Source organism: Pelmatolapia mariae, linkage group LG10_11, assembly GCF_036321145.2.
Source record: "Pelmatolapia mariae isolate MD_Pm_ZW linkage group LG10_11, Pm_UMD_F_2, whole genome shotgun sequence".
NCBI lineage: Eukaryota > Metazoa > Chordata > Actinopteri > Cichliformes > Cichlidae > Pelmatolapia > Pelmatolapia mariae.
In genome coordinates, this window is record NC_086236.1 from 6,741,243 (window position 1) to 6,760,590 (window position 19,348).

Here is a 19,348-nt window from a genome sequence, read left to right on the forward strand (position 1 = left end):
CAGTATAGATGTGCGTAGTCATCATATATGTTCTCCCTTGGCTTCTCTGGTGACTAGGAAGTGCTATGTGATCTGGTATTGGTGTCATTCTAAGGGAAACTCCATTTACTCATTACCAATTCAACAATGTTAACAGTACATCCAGAAAGTATTCAGTGCTTCTCTCTTCCACATTTTGCCATGTTATAGCCTTATTCCAAAATGGATTCAATTCATTTTTACTTCAGAAATCTACACATAATATCCCATAATGATAAAGTAAATCTTGCAAATGTAATAAAAATAAAAAACCAAAATATAACATCCAACACATAAGTATTCATAGCCTCTGATCACTACTTTGTTGAAGGACCTTTGCCAGCAGTTAAAGCCTTTTTGTGTCTCTTTGTGTATGATCCTAGAAGATTGGCACACCTATTTTGGGGCAGCTTGTTCTTCTTTGCAGAAACTTTCAAGCTCCATCAGGTCGGGTGGGGTGCATGCATCCACAGCCATTTCCAGATCTCTCTAGAAATATTCAGTTGTATTCAAGTCTGGGCTCTAATTGAGCCATTCAAGGTAGTGATCCCCAGTCTGAGGTTAAGTCTGGAGCAGGTTATTATCAAGGATGTTTCTGTATGTTGCTGCATTCATCTTTCATTTCCTGCTGCCGAAAAAAAGAGTTCAATCTTTTGCATGGTCTGAGAACCCTCCTGGTGCCTCTTGGCAAACTCCAAACAGGCTGTCATGTGCCTCTTGCTGAGGAGTGGCTTCCATCTGGCCACTCTGTGATACAGGCCTAATTGGTCGGGCGTTGCAGAAATGGTTGTCCTTCTCTCCATGGAGAAATGATGGAGCTCTGTCAGAGTGATCATAGTCACCTTCTATGCCGTTTGCTTTGCTTCTATGCCGTTTGCAGTTGGCCAGCTCTAAAAGAGTCCTGGTGGTTCCAAACTTCTTCTATTTACACATGATGGAGGTCACCGTGCTCCTTTAGTGCTGCAGAATTATTTCTGTACCCTTTTTCCATAAACCAACATCCATTAGACAGACACAATACAAACACTAACCTTTTCTCAGTGTGCTCCTCAGTCATATGTTGGCCACGTAAACTGGATCTGGTCATCAAAAGAGTATGATTGGATATTTTCTCTCTCTTTTTAGACCATTCTCTATCATTCCAAGAGATGGTTGTGTGGGAAAATTGCAATAGATCAGCAGATTCTGAAATACTCAGACCAGCGGGCACCGACCATGCCACAAAGTCACTTAAATCACAATTTTGTTTCTTTTTCAACTTCAGCAGATCTACTTGATCTTCTCTGCATGCCTACATGCATTTAACTGCTACCGTGTGAATTGCAGAATGGATGTTTGCGCTATCGTGCAGTTGAACAGCTGTACCCAGTGAAGTGGCCAGTGAGTGTATATTTAGTCTTTGTTAAGATCAAAGAGCTGCTTGGAGCTGTGCGATGGTAAAATCTACAGTGTGTTCATCATCGGTGCTCAGCCTGACCCTAAGTCAAAGGACAAAGAAAAACAAAATAATTCTAACTGACAAAAAGTTTGACTGGAAAACATAGGGTTAGGTTTAGGATTTTTTCCCTTTTAAGTACCCACCACCTGCATTCATGTCACTTTTCCATCAGAATCAACTCTGAGACTGGCACAGTGTTTCAGGACCGCTTACATCCTGTGCAGCGTTCCATGCGCCTCTCTTCCTCATTTGCAGTTATTTTTGCAGAAATTCAAACTTGCACTCAAAACCTGGACAGACAGAAGCTCGTAAGTATTGGAGAACATTTGGCTCTTTTGATTTCCTCCTGTCAGTAATATAATCAGAAACAGCAACACCGTGTTTATCCAGCTCCGGACAGTCTACCAGCAGGAACAACGCATAGTGCATAAGCTCAACATGCGTCAGTGCTGACAAAAGCTTATTCTTATTTTGTTGTACATAAACTATTTAAAGTGCATAAATGAGTCTTTTTATTACACTGGGTGATGTTCTCTCTTCACAAACAAACAACGCCACTGTGTTTATTTTGAGTCCTCATGCGCCATCCTGCTGTCGTAAATGCTCAACAGAGCACAGTTTGTGTGGGCTTTGGTGTCATCCAAGGATTTTCAGACAATAAGAAAAAGAAAAAAATGCCAGACTTGTGTTTAGAGGAAAGGATAAACACTTTATTTTTTAATTCAAGAAGGCAAGGCATCACATCCCTTGTCGATGAATGCAATTTATATGAAAAAATGGCAAATATGATTCATGCAGTATCCACCACAACACGGAAACTAATCCGTGCAAACAAGGAGGAGGCACAGACTGTCCAGCAACAGAGATGTGATACATAAAAAACGTGTAATTGGATGAAATAACATGTAATTTTAGTCTAAGGCGGATGACTATAAATCAACCACTTAGCAATGCTGAGAAAACAGTATGTTTACTGCTGTTTATGGAGTGGGAGGAGGCAGAGAAAAGCTACACAGTCAAGAAAGACATTAAGAGGCGGTTATTATCCATCATCTGTTGGTGAAGCTCAGGGCTTGTCATGAGGCTCTTAACGGGAATGAAAGTCAGTAAACAAGGAGTGATTAATGTTTTAAATTCACATCCTGTTGCTGATTCTGATAAATTCCAACAAAATTAAGAGGGAAAGCCAAATGTCTGCACAGGAGCCAAATGAATGACTACTACGATATGGTGTAATGTGGCGAAACCTCCCTCCAAAGTGTGTTTCATCTATTATCAATAGTCATAACCTGAAACTCCAAAACACTTCCAGGCATAGAGCCAGAAGGTCTAAAGCACCAAGTCAGTTTTGATGCCAAGCGTTCCCACTCTGCTCTCATTCACGAGCACAGCAAAGAAGCAAATGAAGCCGGTTGGCTCTAAGCAAAAGAAATCTGGCATGTGTTGTATTTGCACACCTGTAGGAAAGAAAATTTCTGGGGAAAAACTAACAGAAAATCATTGCCGTCCTCCTTAGTACCATTCATCTTTTCATTTTTAGCTCATTATTTTAGTTTCCTGTCCTGAAACTTTGCTCACAAAACAGCAAGCAGCAGCTGTTTTCAGCAGAAAAGCTCAGATAAGAGCCGTGTACTACAACTAGACCATGCAAGAAACCGTTTTGCAGGAAATGAGACAAACTGTTTTTCTCAGGAGTTGCTGACGAGCAAAACAGAGGTCAAATGTGAGTGAATATTGGGTAGGCAGTAGAGTTGCCAAAAACAAAACTCCAGATGAATAATGATTTAGCTCCACGTCTGCTGGATGAATAGGCAGCTGTCTGTTCTCACATTCGTGCTGCATGAGGTCATAAAATCTCACCGTCATGTTTTCAGCTTGTTAAGCTGCCTTAAAGTTGCCAATCAAAGTTGCCAATAAAATGCATATTTAGATGCTACAGGAGACATTATTTTCTTACCTGCGCTAAATAGATAAATAATAATAAAATATCAGATGACTGAGGCTTCACAACCACACAGGAAGAAAGTGACGGTAAAAATGTAACAAAAACAGAGCTCGGGTATTGTAATTATAATCAGATCAGGAGAGACAGCTGCAAGAAAAACAAAATAAAGAAATCATAAACCACCATTCCTCTTGACATTTAATTCTGGTATTTCATTTTGTGGCAAAAATGAGGATATTTACCAGTAATTTGTTATGATAAATAAAAAAACAGTACACCACATTTATAAGTCACCCATTTTTAACTAGAAATGTAGCGATCAACTGGACACAGACAGCGTGGTCGACATGGAAACAGGCCAGTCAGCAAACACGTAAAGTTTGCTAGTTGTGAATATTTTTGTGAATGAACTGAACAACAAGAAGTCTTAGGTGAGAGTGACTTGAGTCTGCTAACTGAACACAGACATAAAGAATCTAACAAAGGCTCGGAGCCAGAAACATGCTAGCAGCCTCGGTATTAGCAATGCATCACAGCAGTTACAAAACAAGAAAAAGAAAAAAAGAGTTGGTGTCTTCTCATTTGGGGAAGTTATAAACCAAATACCAGAAAATAACAGAACAGATATTTGTTTTCATTAATAAAGCTGTGGCACCTGCTTTACTTTAGTGGGTAAAGTACAGTATGTCCAGTAAAGGCGGAGCAAGTCAATATCTGCTAATTATTTGAGAGCAGAGCACTTTATTTTCAGTTATTTCAGTGAGAGAAGATTTTTACAATTTAGTGCAATTTAAAAAAATGTATTTAATTATGATTATATAGTTATTAGAAAGAATCAAATCAGGAATCAGTCAAGAAAATCACAGTTGGTGCATCTCTACTCTTAACTCTGTTAAAGCTTTAGGTCTGTATTATTAGAGGCGTGGCCTTTCTGAGTTACAGGTAGGACGTTATTTCCAGTAAGTTGTCTCTTGCTAGCTTGGTTATCAAGCTGCAACCACAGACTGTGCATGGTACAGACACGGATACCTTTTAGTTACGTACAATTAAATTGCTAGATTTTCTCTCATCAACTTAAATAAAGACTGGATAGCCTTTTAGTGCAACTACGAATAAGGCCAGCTGAGTCAGCACCGTTTTGTCCAAATGTGATCCACAACAGCAACACTGCGATGGACACGATGCAAAACTGGGATCCTCAAATTTAATGGGTGGCAACATCATAGCTGCTATGTCCATCTTTTGCATACAGTCAAGTAGGGAAGCCAGCACAATAGGCCTGTGTTCTGGTCTTACAAAGCCTATAATGGTCTGCTGTAAAAGATCCCTCAGTAAATAACAGTTGTGCTGTACTGCTATTCATCTTTTCTCATATCTGTAAACTTTGCAGGTAAAATACAGGAAAACACACTTTAGCCTCTGCAACCATAATAATATTGTTAAATCAGTAGCTTTGGCAGTCGTAACTGAACATTACTACCTCGATTTACTAAAAGTATAATGTTCAAGCCCAGGTCATTTTTCTGAAAAGGGGTAATTCTCTTCATCTGTAGCTTGCCGCTGCACTGTGAAGTTAATGTTGCTCTTTTCTATAGTCTAATCTTTGATTTATACGTTGCTTTCTTATGGGTACTACATGAAACACAAGCTTGTTGCAACAATATATGCTTTCATGGGGGAAGCAAAGCAATCTCTGTGGAGAGTAGAGTTCAATTTACACCACCAGAGGGCAGGGTTAGCAGATAAAGAGTTGAGAGACTGGATAAAAAGAACCTGAGCTCCAATTTCTCTGCCTTTCAGACACTGTCCTTCAAGGTCTGAGTGTTGAGTGTTTTATAGCACTAAAATCCTGGAGAATAACACTAACATATATAAAAAGACATAAAAATGAGACACTCCAATCAATAAAAGCTGCAGTGCTGAAATGGATGCAAGTGCTTGCATTCAGACATTTTTCACTGAAGAGAATTTGACTCTTTGCCCTCCTGGTTTAATCTGACGACTTGGTTAATATTCAGCCAAAGTATAGGGATGAAATTTAGGCGTCAGTGCGAACCATTATGAACAAGAACGTTTGTAAAGGTCACTCTTACTCTTGACTCCCTCATTTGCACTGAGTTTCTGGGTGACTGGAGAGTTGGAGTCTCCTTGCAACGCTTGTTAAGAGACCATTAATCAGATTTCTCCAGGCTCGGTATGCAATTTGAGATTGTTTATCCTTTTTTCATTTGCACCCCTTCTCTGAATCAGGGCGGCGTAAACAAAGACTCCTTTAGGGCTCAGTTCTGTTCAAAGCTGCTTGTTAGTGCCCAATATAGCTGGCTGTTGCTTAACGGAGAAATCAAGACAGTCCAACACACATTTCCTTCTCTCTCCAGATAAATTTAAACAGAAGTTAATGATCAAGGGCACAGCTGGTTAAAAAAAAAAGCCTTTTTTGGATCAAATATGGACCAAATATAATAATGCAAATGAAACTTGCAATGAGAATTAATGAGCTTGTACAAAGAACTACAAATTGCTCGATGGAGCCACTCTGCTCTTGTGGGTCCATTTTCACTTAATTTGGCCTAAATTGTTTTAACTTTTTAACTTTTAACATTTTAACTTTAAGAAAAAAACTTTTTCTTGTTTTCCTTAAGCTCAGAGAGTGAAATGGGTGCAGAATTACCAACCAAATGAACAAAGCATGCTCTACCAGTCATTAATTTAAGAATAATTCAGATTTAGTGAAATGTAGGTCTCATTTGTCTGGTCTGTCATTACAGTGTCACGGTTAAACATCAACTGCCAGACAGTTCTCACACAGCTAAGAGCTGGACAATTCACACAAGAGAAAGGGGTTATTGTACCGTGAGTATGTTGGACCGATGCTTTAGCCACGAGATCATTATTGTGTTTGTCATGGGTGGTTTTAAACAGATCAGAACACTTCACCTCACTCACGGTCGTTCAGTTCCAGTGGGGTTCATTTCGAGGCATTTTTAATGCGACCGTCTGCCAAATAAAACATAATGTGGCTTGGTGTGTGTTATAAACCATGTCCCTGACTGTGTTCCAGTTTTCGTGACTAAAATTCTAGGATTTAATTAGTCTGTTGCTTAGCACTAATTAGCAGGAATCGTGTTGATGCACTCATAGAGTTTATGCTTGGTAAACAAGCTTGTTAGTGTTAGCTGATAACTAACATCACAGTGTCTTTTGTAAACAGTCTGTGGTTCCAAACCATTTCAGCAATTGGGCTGCATGATCTGATCGCAATGTATTTTGATAATCACCTGTTATTTAGCACTATCTACCCATGATCTGAGTGTCACTACTGGCAAAGGTAATGTTGCACAGGTAGTCCAGCTTGTTCAGGATGCACGACATGGCATGGCCTCATGTGGCGAGAGTATGCATGCAGTTCCTCGAGGATGAAGGAATTGATACCACTGACTGGCCCCCATGCTTGGACCACCTATATGACATTACTTTTCAGGCCATCCGACACTGCCAGGTTGAACCTGTCCAGGATCTCAGTGCCCTGTGAGGAGATCCCTCACGACACCATCCGTCATCTCATTAGGAGCGTGCCCTAATGACATCATGTTGTCAGGCATGCATCCAAGAACTTGGAGGTCATACAAACTACTAAGTAACATTTTGAGTTGCTGCAATTAAATTCAGTAAATGGACCAGCCTGCTGAAGCATCTTTAACTGTGATTTCTGGGGTGTTTTTGAATTCAGCCCTGTGTAGGTTGATAATTTTCACTTCCATCAAACAACTTGGGATCCTTTCATTCCCAGCACATTACCCAGTCCATATCAGTATAGATATGGCACATTTTATTTTCTCATTGAGACTGATATGTTTTCAAAGTGTTCCTTTAGCTTTTTTTGAGTGGTGTACAGAGCCCAACCGATGGGACTGTGTCGACTGAAACAGGTGGTAAATATTCTTTCATGATAGGAAATGATCTTGAAATCAAAGTACAAATATTCAAAAAGAACTGAACTGATGCTGTTAACAGTTTCACAGATCCAACAAAGCTGGAAAAGCTCTGTTCTTCCATTTGCGACATGTACGCATAAACACTGCTACTATAGTTATCATGTTCATAATGCATGCAAATAAAAATGCAGGTGTCATCCACTCGAATGGCAGGGATGCACTCTGCCACATTAACAAAAATCTGGAAACATGGTCATTCTCACGAGGAAAAGTGGAATTTTCTCCATTTGGTAATTTCATGGTGCATCATGTCATTGCTAAAAATCAACACTTGAAGGGAGAGTGAATACAAATTGTGGGTCGCGGTGTAATTTTGGTGTCCCTCTCAGATCATCTCTCAGAGCAGCTGCAGGCATTCGGTGCATTTTTAGTAACTTAAAGGGAAAGTTCACCCCAAAGTCAAACAGTGATAAAACACCGGCTGTACAGACGAAACTGCAGGAGCTCCTTGGAGTGCAGAAAAATCAGCAATAATATCTCTTTTCAGAAGTGATGACTCTGCTGATGCAAAACTTTGTTGTGAGCAGATTTATGGTGGGCCAGTGTCATCGGTGCCTTCAAGGGAAGGCAGAAAGAAAGAGATTAGGAAGTGAATTGTCTTCATATCTGAGATCTCTGGCTTAAGAGTTGTTTTAAAATGACGCTCTTGTGAAACTTGAGTCAGTCATCGACTGACAGGATGAGGTTTGCCCTTCCTCTGACTTCTACCTTTTACTCAAAATGTAGCACAGCAAATAAACTCCTCCTTGTTTGGTGTGAGGATCGATCTGTTTTCAAATTCTGCTAGATGTCTTTTTGATCCAGCACCCATCCTGTGGAACACCGGATGTGCCCATCTTTTTCATCTTTTCTTTTTTTGGGAGGGGGGTTACAAATGTGACATATCAGAGGCCTGATGTGATTTCAGAACATCTTTGCATTGAACATTATTGTGCACGAATCATACCCAAGCTCTCTCGCTCAATAATCAGGTGAATACAAAGGAAAACCTGAGAGAAAGCTGCCAGTCGCTTCAATTAAACAACAAAACCCAATGAAGTCATTTTACAGAGGCATATCTGAGTCTGTAGAAAACTCATTACCTGTAACAAAAGGTACAGACATTATTTATAACTCCACTGAGGGGACAGTGTGCTATCAGCATCCAGAGTAAAACTGCCAGTATGCATCATTACCCACAGAAAACACGGTCACCAAGGTGTTTGTATTTCAGCAACATGAAGTCAAATTTAGGAGGTAAATGGAGTATTTATTATGCACTGCGTTTTATATTCAACCTTTGGACCCAGGGGTGCACTGAAGCAATAATTCAGGCTGGGAGTTTAAATCCACCCGAGGCCACTCGGTGCTCTCACCTCATGCGAATCGACTAACCCGATGTGTTATTTAAACCGTCACAGCTCAGTTTGTCTTCTGGCCAAAAAGAATTCACTTTGGAAAACGAGCTTGAATAAACACGGAGGTATCAGTCAGCTGTGTGTTTTCTCTCTTTTTGACAAATGAATTAAACTTAAGTTAGAAAGGGAATCTGTATATATAGCTATATATGGAAAAATGACACCTTTTATTAAGATATTACCATATTTTTCGGACTACAAGGGGCACTTAAAATCCTTTAATTTTCTCAAAAATCGACAGTGCGCCTTATGTATGAATTCTGGTTGTGCTTACTGGCCTCGCTCAAAAATCTGTCAAAAAATGTTTTAGTACGACTTTGCTAAGCTACGAAGCCGCACTGTTTGATGGATTGTTGGAGCATTACAGCTACCGTAGTCAGGAGCTTCCAAAACTCTGTCCGCTTCAGGTCCCAAAGTCAAACGAACACTGCGGCATCACTGAGAGTTCAAAACTGTCATCTTTATTTCATCTTTAATAAAATAATCAGTGTTGGTGCTTTACCAGGTGTAACAATTATGTTTAACATCCAGGCATCCATGAAAACAGAATGTATTAAATTTAACAGAGTTAGAAGTTAGCAGGAAGTTAGCTCGCTAGTTTCCGCCTAAACATGATATAGCATGTTCTGACTGAGAGATTTCTTAAAAAATTCAAACGTACAGCTCTGCTATCACTTCCAACATAAATGAAAACAGAAAACTAAACAGCAGTGATGTTTGTGGGGTTACTGAAGTTGGACTAGCTGGTAGATAATGATGGGCTACGTCGCTAGCAACACAGCTATGCTAGCATAACATAAACACAGTCAAGCTGGAGGATGAATGCTAACTTTTTTCCACTCAATAAAAGTTAACGTGAGGGTTCCTGATGGTTAGGGACAAATGCAATCGCATGGCAGGATGCCATAAACGGGCCAAACTTCAGTCAGGAGAACAACTGAGATAATCCATCCACCATACGAGGTTAGTCATTAATATACTGCAACAACATGGGAATAGAGCAGCTGCCAGAGAATTCAACATTAATGAATCAATGGTACAGAAGTGGAGGAAGCAAGAAGAATGAGTTGAGTAAAGTTTGACTTATCTGACTGTTTTGTTTCGCTTAATGCGCCTTATAATCCGGTGCACCTTATGGTCCGAAAAATACAGCATAAGTGTTATTAACATAATATCTTTAACTCTGATTTTGACCACACTTTTCAACAGTTTGAAGGTTATTTAGATGACAAATTAAGACATATTAAGCCTATTAAGCTATGAGATCCACCAATCATTGCACAAACAGATGCACAGACCAGATAAGAACAACAGAATTAACTCATGTAAAGACAGCTCTGTATCTGTAGCAAAAGCTTAAAGAAATAACTTCGCACATGTCCTCTGGAACTGAACACGGGTTTCAACAACTAATACACAAATACTCTGTGTGTGTGTGTGTGTGTGTGTGTGCGCATGTGCATGTGTTTTACCTTGTGCTTTTTACTGACCTGCTCCCTGACTGGCACTTATTTTTTAGCACTTAGCTCCATCTTATTCTCTGCCTCTCTCCTCCACCTTTCCTTGTGACAATCCATTTTGTCAGGCATCTATTATGTGTAGAGAGGCAGGCAGACATTGGTTGCTGCGCTGATAGAGAGAGAGGGAGCAATGCCTGTATTCTGTTGACTCATTCCTTGTTTTTATGTTATGGCTGTTGTGACCCTCAGGCCATGAGAAAAAGTCCAGTTTGGACCTCAGGAACATTAGGGTCCTTTTTATGATGTGGGGGTTTTCCTTAAAGGTGAGTCACTGCAGAAAGCGCCCCTAATTTTAAAAAAGGACTGAAGGCTTTAGCCCTCTCAGCTCTGCCTTTTTGAGCTGCCATCAGTCTCAATAACAAGTAACCAAAATATTTAAATAGAAATGGCACCAATGGCAGGCCATCCACTGTGTGCGCTGCATTTTTCATATGGCCGTCGTTCAGTTGAAAAATGTAGGAAAACATTGCTCACCTGATTTTCACCTGGTATGCACTAACGGGAAGGAAAACACATTTTTTACATTGTAGGTAAGCTTCGCTTTTTGGTTCTCGCTTGTCATCCGATTTCATCTGTTGTGTAAATTGGACTATGTGAGCTTACTGAGAAGTTGCATCTTATATATCCAAATAGTCATGTTTACATTGTTGGATCTTTCACCCAGATGGTAAACGTACTGAAATGAAGCCGGTGTGTATATGAAAGTAGGAATTTTGTTTGGACAAACCCCAAACTAATTTATTTATTTATTTTTGAAACCTGATGTGAAGTGTTGGGTGTGACGATGAAACTGAGGATGCTAAAACTTGTCAGCCAACTGTGTGTTTATGTGTTCTACAATACTTAAATCATCAGCCTGAGGGTTAACGGTTTTCCACGGCTGCAATGTGACACAAAGCTAACGAGTGCATACAGAGATTTACAGCAACTTAGTTCATGTTGAGTTTCCCAGAAGAAAATGTTAGAAGACAGAGACCGACAGCAAAGAGACATCCAGGGGTTTGCAGCTGTCGTTTCAGACGTTGACAGGATTGGACAGCCGACTTGTTTAAAATGGTGACATTTTACCGTCTTTAGAGCAGGATGTCACAAATATCAGCGCTGAAGTATTACATTTTTAATATCTCTTGTAATCTCACAATAATGGCTGCTATTTATTTCAAACTATTTAAAATCATAAATATGTTTCTGGCATTTGTAATAAAGCGAACAGCATGAATCATGTGAGAACTGAATGAAATAAAAAGTAATACGTCCATGGCTTAAACGTTGTAATGAACTCAGTTGCTTGTAAAATATAATGTAGTGAGATTTTGACTCAGGAGACAGGGAAAGAACACTATCCACACACTAAAAAGGACGCTATTTATACGATAAGACTTATATTATGTTTAGAGTAGCTATCATCGTTATCCCAAGCAAAAGACAGGGAATACAAGAGGTGAAGAAGAGAGTGCAGACAGGATGAAATGGGTGGAGATGAGTGTGGGTAGTGACCTGGTATGATGTTTGGGTTGGAGATGATAGCACTGATAAAAAGCAAAGAAGCCAAGCTGGAGGTGGAAGAGTTGAAGATGTTAATATTTTTATTGGGAGTGACCAGGATGGACAGTATGAGAAATAACCACATCAGTGGGACAGCTCAGGCTAAGCAGTTTGTAGACAAAGTTAGAGAAGCAAGGGTGAGATGGTTTGGATATGTGCAGAGGAGGGATGGTGGATATGATGGACATGAAGATGGAACTTCCAGGCAGGAGGAAAAGGGGAAGACCACAGAGAAGATTCATGGATTTTGTGAAGGAGGAAATGCAGGGGACTGGTGGGACAGAGGTGGATGCTAGTAGAAGGGTGAGATGGAGGCAGATGGCCTAAAGCAGCGGTCCCCAACCCCCGGGCCACGGACCGGTACCAGTCCGTGAGAGTTGAGGTTCGGGTGTGAAATGTATGGTTTTCAGGGTTTTTAGCGTTATTTTGTTATCGTTTTTATCGTTAACTCGGTTTTCCTTGGTCTTTTCACATGTGTTATGAATAAATCTTCTTTTTTTCGATACCAGTACTAGTTTTATTTTGTTGTATTTATCCGCGACACCTTAAAGGCCAGTCCGTGAAAATATTGTCGGGCATAAACCGGTCCCTGGCGCAAAAAAGGTTGGGGACCGCTGGTCTAAAGGGAACAGCAGACCACCACTGAGACTGTAACTGTTGAACCAGAAACCTTGGCTGAACGCAGAGGTTCGATCTTTGCTGACAGACAGGGATGCTGCATCTAGGTCCACTGATGCTACGAGCAGGCTTCAGATGGGCAAAAGCCACAAAGACCCAGAAGATTAAGAGACACTTCTCCACCAACAACTAAAGGGATTTATGGAAAGGCATTAAGTGAATCATAGACTATCTGGTCTTTAAGTCTGACCTCAGTAGCCGTGCCTGGGCCCAAACTCCACTGCAGGTCCCAAAGTCTAACAATCACTACAGCATCACTTCCAGGTGTAACAATTAAGTTTAACATCCAGAAATCCATGAAAACAGAATTTATTAAATTTAACAGAGTTTGAGGTTAGCATGGAGTTAGCTCGCTAGCTTCCATCTAAATATAATATACCATGTTACCCTACATAATATACCAGTAACCCTACATACGTCACTGCTGTTTAGTTTTCTGAGGTTGGGCTAGCTGGTATATAATGATGTGCCTCGTGATTGCTAGCGACACAGCTATGTTTGCATAACATAAACACAGTGAAGCTGGAGGATGGAGGATTTTTCCACTCGATAAAAGTTAACGTGAGGGTTCCCGATGGTTAGGGACAAATGCAATCGCATGGCAGGATGCTGTAAACGGACCAAACTTCAGTCAGGAGAACAACTGAGATAATCCATCCACAATACAAGGTTAGTCATTAATATACTGCTGCATGGGCTGGGCTGTAGTTACATCGTAAGGTTTTAAAAACTGAGCTTTAAAATGAATAGCGGTAATAAAAGCTGAGAGAGGCCGACAGTGATCACTGACTGTTTTTAGGGGCTTTTTGAGATTAAATAGAACAAGATACAAAGCATTAAAACATGTTAAAAACACAAAAGCCTTATTAAACGCAGGTAGTTTGGGCCTGGAAGCAGGATTCATCACGTCATCACTTAAAGACTGGATAGCACTAAACATGCAAAATGCCCCAGGGACCTGATTTTTTCCTGATGCTCTTTGAGGACTCAAAAACCTCCCCTGCATCAGACTTACTCTAACACCAGATGACCTAAAGCTCAGTGATAGTTCATTAAACGAGGCCCTCATAAAGCTGCAGGCACTGACGTTATTCCACATCAGCTGTTAGTGCCATACATCTCCGCTTTGATCATGTGCTCAGGTTCTGGGTGAAAGTGGTGTCAGCTGAAGCGGACGCTCTTTTCCAAAATATTTTAAGTTCAATTTTGAAATAGGAGGAAGTGGTGACATCTTCATGCGTCCCACTCAGATTTTCTCTCCTTCCCACAGGAGCCATTCGCTAATCAGTGAACTCTCAGTTAACCCATTCAGCAGCGCCCAACTGTGATACTCCTAGCTGCCTTTTCTACTCGTCTCAAGAGAGCCACCAAGTTAAATTACATTCCTTTACTCTGAAGGCTCTAGCGGACCTCTTTTGAGTTATCGACCCAGCATGCTGGAGTGGCTGTGAGTGCCGGCATTGATTGATGCTAGAAAAACGTCTTTCATATTTAAATAGTGCTTTTAAACAAGTTGTAGAAAAAGTAAATGATATAATTCACTTGTCTGCTCTTTAAGGTGGAAATTTGGAGGCAGCAGAAATAACTTGTGACATACCACTTTCTAAATAACTGTGTTGAATTCATTAGCTAATTATATAAGCAACTTTTAGAAAAACATTAGCCTTTATTGGAGTTGTGTTTCTGGCAACCTAATGAATGGAAATCCAATACTGACTCTGCTTCAGGTCGGTTTTTGTCTCCGGAGAGAAATGCCTGTCTCCACTGTGTACACCAGCCAATCTCTCAAAGTAGCAATGAACTGCTTCATAATTTAGTGATATTTACGGTGTCTGCTGGATGACAGCGAGTGCCTTCAATTTAAATTCTAAAGCTCTCCTTGGATGCTGCCACTCATTAATGCTTCGTGCTATTCAGTATCAAGAGCTGAAAAGGAAAGGAGAGCAAACGGTTACTTCAAAGCACCACAGGACTTCATAATGAAATGTAAAACACTGAGTAGGGTTCAAATGACTGCTTAAAGGGTGTCAAGGTAATGCTGCAGGGGAAAACAGTGGTTGGAGCCTGTGGCATAACCAAAATTACTGTAGCAATGTGCCGTGTACTTAAAATCTCCTTACATTTTGTAGCTCGAAGAGGGGACCGGGTCTGCAACCACTTGTGTGACTTTGGTTAATCAAGAACAGCAATAAGACTGAATCAGTCTGTTGTCAGTTTACGATCGAATATGGTAAAGTTGGCAATTACATGCAATCTGTTTGTGATACTCCTTAACGATGATAAAATAGTGAAAATAGCAAATCTGTTGTGGGAAATGACCAAATTATGACCAAAGCCTAGACTTTTATTTAAATCTTACATTCTTGTTTGCTGAATTAAACTAAGCTGATCCTCTTGAGCTGATAATCACTGTTTATCTGAACTGCTTTGGTTCTAATAGCGAGGAGATCTTCGGCACATATCCCGCAGGGATACACTGCTTTTTTATTAGAGGAAGGACATAATCGAGGACACCTGTTCAGACGGCGCAAAATGAGGTGAGGAATGAAATCTCTTTTAAGGCATTGTTGTCAAGCATCGTTTATGACACATAAAGGAGGCATTTTCCTGTAGAACTGAACAAATAATTGATGTGTAGCACCTGTGTCAAATAATCATGTGAAATTAATACAGTTAACGAATGCAAAGGACCGGCCTCAAAGCTACATTTAGTTACTCACGACTGACACAAGAGGGTGCTACATCATCTGTTCACTGCAGGCATGTCTGTTTTGTTTGTGAATGGGTGAAGGCTGAGCTGCAGAGGCTGGAGTAAATCTGCAGCCAGAATGATTTTCTGTTATGTAATGTGACAAAGCATTGAGCTCATGCTTGGGGTGTCTGAGGGTGAAAGTCAGCTTTGACATATTGTGAACTGCACTCCTGGATATAGAGATTCACATACACGTAAGGGATTTTTTTTTACATCACAACTGCTTGGACTTACTTACACATAAATCCTGTAGCTAAGGCTTTCTCTATGTGTGGCTCTCTGTAAACACTGATGTGCCATGACAGGAAGGGTCTCACCTAGTCTGGCATCAACATCACTGGGTCACGGTGTCAGCCAGATCCATACACAGTAATGATATAAGCAATCTGAGAGTGTACATATTTCCACCGCCACCTATAATTGTGTAACAGGTGGTAAGGAATTAAATAACATGTGAAAACATCAGGGTGTATAATTTGTACTCGAGGATGTGTGTATATGCACATTTAAACAGGTGGGCCTGCACAAATGAAACAATAAATGGTAAATGGTCTGCAGTTGTATAGCTGCTTTTAACTAAAGCGAATTCTAATGTTTCTCATAGAGACACAAACAATTACCGGCTCAGCTGCCACACAAGGTGTTTGTGTGCCATCTGGAGAAACTTGGGATTCAGCGTCAACACTTAAAGGGTCTGGAGATCAAACCGTCAAACACTGTAGTCAACAATGTTTCAGTCTATCACCTGAGCCGCATCCGCCCCAACAACATGCTTATGAAAATAAGATCAGGCCTTAAATCGAACCCTGGGGCACTCCACATGTAATGGAAATTAACAGGAAGGACATAATTGAGGGCAGCTGAATGATGTGTAGCAGTTAAAATAAACCAGTATGACACACGATCAGGTTTCCACCAGGATAACTGTTGCAGCTGCTGCAGCTGAGACACAGTGGTTATGTGGTGCACTCAGTTCACGTAGCTCCATCTGTCCACTTTAACCTCAACTGATATTTGTGGTGCTTTGTTCCTTAAAAAACAAAAAGCCCTTCATAGTTTTTAGAACTGTTTATGTGTAAAAATGGTTAACGAAAAATGAGGTACCTTATATAGCTTATAGCTACTTGTTCATTGTTATTATTATTATTATTATTATTATTATAGCCCAGCCAATAATCTAAAGTTTGTAATAAGCTGGTGAAAACAAATCCAATTCACTGCTTTGGCTATTCATATAGCACCAGTTCACGACGATAGTCACCTGAGGGGCTTTATATTGTAAGGTAACAACATTACCATCTTACCAGCCTTGCAATATTTGTATAATATTGCAGGGTATTAAGATATATGTGTTGATTAGTGTAAAGGAAACAAATTAAACAACGAATTAAAATCTGAATGCGATGGCAGTAGCAGGAGCACATTTAGATATTTTGGGGCCCGAGGGGAGAACTCGCCTTGGTCGGCCCCTCTACTCTTATTGTTTTCTCACTCTGAAAAACCAAATCAGTGTCTGGGGGTACGCTGAAATTTTAGAAAACAGAGGTGAAATCAGTTTTCTCATTTGGGTGTTTGCAGTTGAGAATTAATCGAGTGAGACTGATTTTCAGCACAAAAACATCCTGGAAGGGATTCACAAAGCATCAATTCATGCCTCATTGTCCAGGTTATCACAGCACGTGACGTGCACAGACACACACGCACGCACGCCCACGCGCTCAAGGAGACACAAATTCACATGCGTCTGGCATGGCTGTGGATCGTCCCTCCCACTGACAGATGGATGGGGTTAATATCATAATTAAGCACCTCGGCCGACGGTTCCTGTTTACTGCTTGGTTGCTAGGCAGTGACATCAGCTGATCCCTCCCTCCTTCCTCTCTAATCCCTTCCCTCTCCCTCACAGTCTCTCTCTCTCTTTCACACACACACCACTCTTATGCTCTCTCTCTCTGATAGGCAGCGCAGACGTGGGCAGAGTGTGGGGGTATAGGAAGAGGAGAAAGCGGGAGGGTAGGTAGTAGTGTGTGTGAGGCTGTCAGACAGCATGGTCTGGGTCTGAGGACAGCACTGGAAGACAAAACAGCCGCCTACTGAACTCCATGTAGACCAGAGTGGTGCCATCCACAGATCACCTGGACCTGTCCACTCATCAGCACCCACCCAAGACAACACCTGCCTGATCTAGAGAAGTAAGCGGAGTAGGACCAGGGAAGTGGGTCTGTTTATATTATTTTTCTTTTATTATTTTCTCAGTTTTTTGGTTTTTGGAGTTGGCTCCTGGCTGGACCGCATGCATGACACAACGCAAAGGCGAGAAACCCACCATCAGCATCCAGGAGCACATGGCCATTGACGTGTGCCCTGGCCCCATCCAGCCCATCAAGCAGATCTCTGACTACTTTCCCCGGTACCCACGGGGCCTTCCCCCTGCTCTGCCCCACGTTGGGCCCCTCCGCTCTGCCCTCTCCACCTCCTCAGCTTCTGCCTCCACGACTGCTGCTGAGAGTGACCGCCCCAATGAGGATAACCCAGACCGGGCTCTTGCCGGAGCCTCCGCCTCCTTACAGGCCACCAAAAAGGACGAGGAGCCTGATGTGGAGGGATACGACTCAGATGACTCCAGTGAGTGATGATTTCCCCACTTGTCTCTATGCCACTGTTTACCACGGTGTTTCCTAACATTTCTACGTGTGTGTGTGTGTGTGTGTGTGTATCCCTTTCAGCTCTTTCTCTCTGCCTTTCTCTTATTACTGCATCTCCATTTTTGCCACCGGTTGCCAGGCATCCCTCCAGCCTTGTGGCTTTGTGGCTTTATCTGTCACCTTTTTCTTCTCTCAGCTCCCCCGTCCATCTCTTTCTATCTCCAGTCGCCTGGCGTATGTGCGCATGCTAACTCTTTGCCTCTCAGTCGACAGACAGCCAACTGTTGCTGCTGCAAAGAATACCGCTCCCCCTCCTTCTCCACCTCTTCAGCTCTCCTCCAACTGAAAGGATGTGTGATGTTATTGAAGTGAATGATTGCAGTCGTTGTGTGTGCATTTTCCTCTTCCCAGCGTCTACAGGGTGCCTGATCTATACTGTCGATCAGTCTCACCAGACTGCGTTTTTCTCGGCTCCTTGATGAAGCCTCAAATTAGTCGCAGTTTTGAGCTCAGTGGGCTGCATCTGTAAAGCCCATCCACATTTTATACTGACTAGTGGCAAGACGGCCACAAAGTTCCTTTCATGTGACTGTATTGTCCATTCGTTGGTCTGTTTTGTGTTAGTTTCTAAAGCATAAAGATATGTGCGTGTCTGTGCGTGCATGTATGTGTGTGTGTGTGTGTTTCCATATCTCTCTCCATCACAGAGGGGAGGCTCCTTTTGAGAAAGCTTTTTGCCGAATGTCATTTCTTTTAATCTAACAGCTTTGAGTGTCCGAATAATAATAGGAATTAATATGCAGCACTGCTATTGCAAGTGACAGAGACAGAGCAAGATTCCAGCATCCTGCAAAAACCATTTTCACTCACAGCATAGATCTTGATGAGAAGATAACGTGACAGTCTTCACAACTCGAGTAAATGTACTGCCAAAATAAAAGCTGTTGCTACCTTCTTCTTTTTTTAAAAGAAACCTCTGGATCCGCCCAATTAATCAGTGAGACAGCAATGGTAGCTTTTTTCCTTTTTTCTGTTATTGGTAGTGAACTTGGCCTGCCTCGCATCACTCTGAATTACACGTTGGTCTCGCAGCGCACAAAAACAGAACAAACGCTTCCCGGTTGGTTTTTGTCAGACTCTAACAACACATGGAGGTTTGTGTCCTTTGCACAAGAGACTTCTGATTGCAGGTTAATGTGTGACAGCAGTGTAGCTTCTGTGAGAGTTAATCCATGCAGAGCAGCATGCAAGGGGGGGCTTAGGCCAGCTCTAATCCAGAACTGGACAGGAGTAGGAGAGTGGTGTAAGAGGGGGGGTTGGTAGAGAGCAGGGTAGGCAGATGTTGGTCAATGAACTCTGCCAGGCAACCAGAATTTCACTCAGTGTGCAAAAATAGATGGAGGAAGACATTCTTC

At 41.4% G+C, this 19,348-nt stretch overlaps 1 protein-coding gene across 1 annotated transcript in view; it reads left to right on the forward strand.

Annotated features, from left to right (window-relative positions):
- Positions 1–17,226: 17,226 nt before the first annotated feature.
- doc2b (double C2-like domains, beta) overlaps positions 17,227–19,348 on the forward strand; it is a 198,744-nt gene continuing 196,622 nt past the window's right edge. The window contains exon 1 of the mRNA XM_063487340.1: positions 17,227–17,913. Coding sequence (XP_063343410.1) covers positions 17,586–17,913 — 328 coding nt within the window. The 5' untranslated portion in view covers positions 17,227–17,585. The remainder of the gene's footprint in view (positions 17,914–19,348) is intronic.